Raw genomic sequence first — 7,500 nt, 5'->3', positions numbered from 1 at the left:
TGTGTATGTGTGTATGTGTCCGTAATTATGAATTCTACACAATCGAATGCTTATGAGGCATAAATCTTGAATCGTACATCCATACAGATGCATTATGTAAATGACAAACATCACTCTTACGTATACACGCCGTATGTGTGTGCTGCTTGTCAATATATTTGTGTATATGTAGGCTTGTATGTATATATAAATATGTATGTTCATTTGTGCATGTGTATGTATGTATGTATATATGCATTTACTCGCATGTATGAATATATGTGTATGCATGTGTATATGTATATATATATATGTAATATATATATATGTATATAGAACTGTAAACGTGTGTGTAGAAATACATATGTATATGTGTATGAATAAACGTATACAAACGTTTGTGCATACACATACGCACACACATATACATGTACGTATGTGTATGTATTTATATATACGTATGTTTCTCTGTCTATGAAGAGATGTGTGAGTTTAAATATATATGTATATATATACATGTATGAACAGATAATACACACACACACAAGGAAAGATATTTGTGTGTCTGTATATGTGTTTATGTGTTAGATAGGTAGATGTACATAACGAGATAATATTATATTCATAATTCCTCTGTATCTAGATATAATATATAAATTTATATCATTTTATCTATAGTAAACGCTTATTTCAAACTCTAATTTCTTCCCGATAGCTAAATCGAATAATTAATTTAAAATATTGATTTATTTTTCCTTTTTTAATTAATTATTGTCATTTTTTTTAATTAATTATATTTAACTTGTTTTATTTTATTATATTTTATTTTACTTTGTTAACTTTTTATACATTTGGAGTCGGATTTCTGTCTTTTTGTCCCTCGGATGTCTTTCTGTGAATTCATGATTTGTTTGTTAAAATTTGCAAATGGAATTTCTAGAGTGAAGTACTATAGACTATTTAAAGGGGCGAACTGTTATTAGGAGAGAAATGAGTAGATTGCTGGAATTACGTAATGAGAGACACACCTTCCGCATGGAAAACATGTGTTGCCATATTGAATGCAGTGAACTTCAACAATCTCTTCAGAATATATTCATGCGGTGAAGTATAGAACATTTTAGATCAACAGATGATGTTTTAATAATTTTTAGAAAGGGAGAGAACAACGGATATGTTTTAGGCTTTTTTTAGACTTCTTTAGCGAAGCATAAACTTCACCACACATAAGTGGAACATCACTGCGGCATGCGCAATATAGTACGTTAGGAGGTGCGTATAATTTTGTACAATTAAAAAGCCCAAAGCACTGAGATTAATTATTTAGACAAGTCAAAAGTATCTAATTTTTATTAGTAGTTTCGCCACTTTAAGATCTAAGTTCAAATTCAGCCAAGATCAGCTTTACATTTTTGTCACCCACTAAATTATTGTACTCGTCCAGTACTAGGGTCCATTGACATCGACTATTCCTCACCAATCAAAATTACTGGTCGTGAGCCTAAATTAAAACAATTATTTTCGTGCCATGCAATTTCATAATAGTTAGACAAAAGGCGTTCTGTCATTTGTTCAGACCCTTTACGCCCGGATTTCAATTCCTGCCGGTGTCAAATTTGTATTTCTTCACTTCTGGATCGATTAAAATAAGGCATCAATCAAGTGCTAGTTTTGGGTTTCTACTACCCACAAAATTACTGATCTTGTGCCTAAATTGGAAAGTCGTTATCTCATCAAATTCTGCTCCAACATTTATAGAAACCATTTACACAGAGCAACAGCCACGCGCGTCCGATCCACCCCGCACACATGGACGTACACACTCACATACGCTATATTAAATGACACGACTGCTTTAATTTTTACACAGTTTCATAAATGATATTTCATGTCTCCTTATTAGTCCACTGTGTTTAGTTTAGAAAACACGGTGTTCCTAAACACATTAGTCCATTAGTCTTTGAAGACCTTAACGGCCACTACAGCGGAAGAAAGCCGTGGCAATAATGGCGATTTGTTCAGGCGTTTTGCTGTAAGTCGCAAGGGTTTTTAAACGCTAATGGACTAATGGGTTTACGAACGGTTATGCTTCATACTAAACTTAAGGGACTAATGAGCAAATATTAAATGAATTCAATAAAAAAGCTAAAATTCGGGCATAGCTGTATTTTAATTCAATTTATTTGGAAGGAAACATGCACCATATGTACACACTCAGACAAGTACACAATAGCTAAATCGAGGATCTATTAAATATACATATCTCAAAGTCGACAGTACTCAATGTAGCGAATAGTGATTATATATATATTGATAATTGTTTTATATTCATGGACTATAATTCATTGTCTCTTGAATAATACGCAACATATATCGACATTCAGAAATATGGTGGTATCACCATGCTTATAATCTTCAACTAAATAAGAAATTGAAGTCTGCAAGCAGTGAAATAACCATGTGCTTACGAATGTATACGCAAACCAAACTGATACTTTTCTTTTCAATAAGTGACAAAGATTGACGGAAGGCTTTTCCCGCTTTCATGTATGTGGTTACATGTACTTGGGGGCGGTTTATTAAAGACGCAAGAACCACAACACACACATACACACACCCACACACACACACACAACCCACCACACAACACAATAATATATATATATATATATATATATATATATATATATATATATATATACTTGTAAATCATGATGATTTGATTTATCTATCATGTATTTTCTATATAATTATCAATTCTATTTTAACCGGTTGAGAGACATCTGGGGAAAAAAGGGAGAATTTAGGAAAGTTCTAAGTTCTCTGAAATCTTAGCTTTTGTGGCATATATATATATATATATATATATATATATAATATAATATAATATAATATAATATATATAATATAATATCGTGGTTGTGTGGTAAGATGTTTGCCTCCCAGCCATGTGGTTCTGGAAGCAGTCCCATTGCGTAGCATATTGAGCAAGTAGTTCTGCTAGAACCTACCCAGGATTTGTGAGTGGATTTTATAGCCGGATGCTGAAGAAATGATGCTATACACACACTCGTATATATAAGTGTGGATGTATCTTTGTATTTGTCCCCCTCCCACCGCTTGACAACCGGTGTTGATATTTTTACGTCGACGTAACTTAGCGGTTCGGCATACAATAAGTATCATGCTCGAAAGAATAGGATTGCTAGGGTGAATTTCATTGGCAAAATTTCTTCCGTGCGTTGCCCCAGCGTGGCTACTGTTTAAAAACTATAACAAGTAAAATAAATAAATAGATAGATATATAGATAGATGAGACGCGTGTGTTCATATTTATATATATGTTATAATGTATGTATGTATTTCTATATGTTATATATATATATTATATATATATATATCTATACATGTACATATATATATATAAATATATGTATGTATATATATATGTATATATGTATATATATATTATATATATATAGTATATATATATACTGGTTGTATACTGTCAATCTAACAAGAATTGACAGTAGGGGTACAACCACCGTTATATAGCCCTAGGAGGGCCCGAACGCCTCCTGACAGCTTCGACACATTTTATCCTGTCTTATATACACATACGAAGGGGAGACAAACACCCCCAACTGCCGGAACTGCATCTAGGGACACCGTGTTTCAGGATCATTGTCCTTCATCGGCCTAGATAAATATATATATATGTATATATGTATGTATGTATGTATATATACATTGCTGATGTGATGTGATTTTAAGAATTTCGAGGAGGTGAAGTAATTCTTTTTCGAAAATGTGAATCTCGAAGTAAATATATCCATACATATTAGCGCGTAAATATTGGATCATGGTTCGAAGAAATGTGAGTTCGTGTATTACAGTTAACCTTCCACTTTCCCATACAAATGAACTTTACATACAATACTTACCCTCAGTTACTTTTTATATCATCCCAGACTCAATATTCCTAAAAACAAGATACATAAACACGCCCATCATATATAATATATATATATATATATATATATATATATATGTATGTATGTATGTATGTATATATGTATGTATGTATATATGAATGTATTATTTATATGTATATGTGTATGTGTGTATATATATACATATGCATATGTATGTATAATGTATATATATATATATGCCAAAATAAGCAAGTAAGCACAAGTTGAGGAAAAATAGTACTCGAATATCGGAGGTAGAGTAATATGCTTCATTATTATTTATGCTGCCAAAACATGACATGGATATCACCAAAAATTGCTACTCAGAGTTTCATGCTCACATTCGTCCGATAGTTTAGATTGAGAATCCAAACTGTCCGATGAACAGGAACGTGAAACTCTGAGTAGCATTTTTTTGAGATATTTTGGGGATGTTTTGCAGCTTTAATAAATTAAAGTATATACATATATATATATATATATATATAAATATATATATATATATAAATATATATATATAATATAATATATAAATATATATATAAATATATTATATATATATATAATAGTCAGTAAAGTGACGGACTGTGCTAGTAAGTACCTGTAATACTAACCAAAACAACTAGTAGCCACGTGCAAGCATTTTTATAATTCTCACTTTCAAAATCAGTCGATGTTTCCTACAATGTTCTCTATAAAGCTGACAAGATGACTTTGGCTCTTTACCCCTTGCCGACAGGGTAAATGCGTCACTGATGAAGATTGATTAAATCTAAAATCAGCGCATATATGATTCCTGATTCCACCTCGCCTGCCGCAGGAAGGGAGCCTGTCTTCCTGGGGCTGTAAACATCAGTAGCACTCCCTTCTATAGGACACCACACTCAGTTGGCAAATATATGTTACGGGACCCTACTGCTACTGAGAAAATCTCGCTCAGTTTCTCTCTTCTACGAGATCAGCGACAGTGTGTCGCTTGAAAAATATATAGTATTTTGCGAGTTGCCTGAGCTTCCATCACTAGCTGCTGATTAGCACACGCTGAGGACGGGGAAACACCTAGAAACTCGACACCGTGTCTATCATGTAAGGCTAAAGATGGGATCGATGATCTCCCTCGCAAATATAAACGGACAATGAAAATGTGTGTCGTTAGCCAGCTGGAGGAGATGTCTTTCTGGGGCTACAAACATCAGAAGCACTGTCCTGTATAGGATGACGCCACACTTGGCAAATATACGTTACGGTGTATATATATATATATATATATATGTGTGTGTGTGTGTGTGTGTGTATGTATACATATATATGTATATATATGTATATATGTGTGTGTATATGTATATATGTATAAGTTAATATATATATATATATTCACCTTAAACGTACAGTGTACAGAAATGGGAATGTGTTAGTTCTCTTCATTAAAATCTGATTGGTTCTCTCCGAAGCGATTTCCTCCTCTTACGCCCACCCAACTATCACATGTTCATATTTTTTCCATGGTTATCATACACGTGTCATACTAAACTCGAAAAAAATCATTGTATATACATTCAGATCAACACATTTGTGTATGTCCGCGCGCATATGTGTGTGTATATATATATATATATATATGCACAACACCACACACACACACACATATATACACACACACACATATATAAGCTTATATATACATATATTTATATGCATATATATTTATATATATAGTATATATATATATATATATATATATATATATATATATATATATATATATATATATACATATATATATATATATATTATATAATATATATATATATATATATATATATATATACAGATATGTTTGTGTGTGTGTTTATATTGTCTAAGATATGAGAAATTCCTAAGGATGCTATTCAGTTTTTTTTTTTTTTTTTTGGTATTACATTCATTATAATGATCATTATCATTTTATCTATTGTTGTTGTCATTAATATTATCCTCACCGTCATTATTATTATTATTATTATCATTATTATTATTATTATTATTTATACCATTATAATGGATACGCCACGACGAGAAAATGTCACTTCGTGACATTTAACTTTTGTTTTAGTATTTTTGAAATTGCCAGGTCTCCACGAAAAGATTCCATAGCTTTATATACGATTATCTTTTTGCTGCTACTGTTGTTGTTGTTCTTGTTCTTGTTGCTTTCTGTTTACGGTTTTATCGAATTTAATTTTCTTTGGTGCTAGTTGTGTCAATTTTTATGCTGTTAAGCTTTGGCCAATCTTACTTGAGGAGGTTCAAGACAAAATACACACCAGCCATCTCTTTCTGTATTATTATAATTATAATTATTATTATTATTATTATTATTATTATTATTTTAGTTATATTATTATTATTATTATTATTATTATTATTAGTATTATTATTATTATTACTAAGGCGGCGAGTTGGCAGAAGCGTTAGCGCACTGAACGAAATGCTTAGCAGTATTTCGTCCGTCGCTACGTTCTGAATCTAAATTCCGCTGAGGTTGACTTTGCCTTTCATCCTCTCGGGATCGATGAAATAAACACCAGCGAAACACTGGGTCGATATAATCGACTGACCCCCTCTCCCCCAAAATTTGATGCCTTATGCCTCCAGCCGAAAGGATTGTTATTAATATTTTTTACTTTTTTTCTTCTTTCAGGTCACTATAACAGTTAATATTATAGCTACAAATGTAAATGACAATCCACCAAGATTTACAGAACGGGTATATTACAAAGAGATCAGTGAAGTAAGTACCTTTTTTTTCTTCAAATTTTTGTAATCCATTTTCCATTCAATCTATTATCGTATTAGCATTGGCTGCTTTACCAAGCTGATGCACGAACCTATTCCGTTCCTATGCTATCAATTGAAATGTTTCTTTCTTTTCACTAATCAACTCTTCCCTTGCCAAATCTGTTCATCTCAATTCAAATTATTTTGGTGCAAACAGATTCAATTCAAACCCTAAAAAATGAGCTTCTTTTTTTAAAAACAATTATGTTAAAAGTTTGGCCAATCTTTCTTGAGGATGTTCATGACAAAATACATAACCAACCTTCTCTCGCTTTATTAATATTATTATTATCATCATCATCATCATCATTATTATTATTATTATTATTATTACTACTACTACTACTATACTACTACTACTATACTACTACTACTACTACTACTACTACTACTACTACTACCTCTATACCAGGTCCGAATTTTTCACAAAGTGACACCATTTCATGAATTCCAGTTTAAGTCCCGGAAATTCACATATATACAAAGTTTAAACAAACATAGGCACTCTCTTTGCTCATTAACCCTTTTACCTGATCATTATATAATCTGAAACTCTTGGAATTTTCATCTCTAGATGAGTAACGATCTGGAAACTACCCTGGTTAAATGATATCATTTCTGATATACTTTAATCAGCATTATATTTATTTAACTAGCAACACAGACAGTTATTTACTGTTCATCTGATTTTCCTTTTTATGTAGATTAAAGCCATTAACTAGCTGATCCC

The 7,500-nt window shown here is 31.7% G+C and overlaps 1 protein-coding gene across 1 annotated transcript in view; it reads left to right on the top strand.

Annotated features, from left to right (window-relative positions):
* Window positions 1–7,500, top strand: part of LOC115222357 (cadherin EGF LAG seven-pass G-type receptor 1) — a 755,088-nt gene that overhangs the window by 506,358 nt on the left and 241,230 nt on the right. Inside the window, exon 6 of the mRNA XM_029792554.2 lies at window positions 6,634–6,723. Coding sequence (XP_029648414.2) covers window positions 6,634–6,723 — 90 coding nt within the window. The remainder of the gene's footprint in view (window positions 1–6,633; window positions 6,724–7,500) is intronic.

The sequence above is a fragment of the Octopus sinensis genome, linkage group LG19, assembly GCF_006345805.1.
Source record: "Octopus sinensis linkage group LG19, ASM634580v1, whole genome shotgun sequence".
NCBI classification, from domain to species: Eukaryota; Metazoa; Mollusca; class Cephalopoda; order Octopoda; family Octopodidae; genus Octopus; species Octopus sinensis.
The sequence above is the reverse complement of the archived record's forward strand: the minus strand, read 5'-3'. Positions and strand labels throughout refer to the sequence as shown.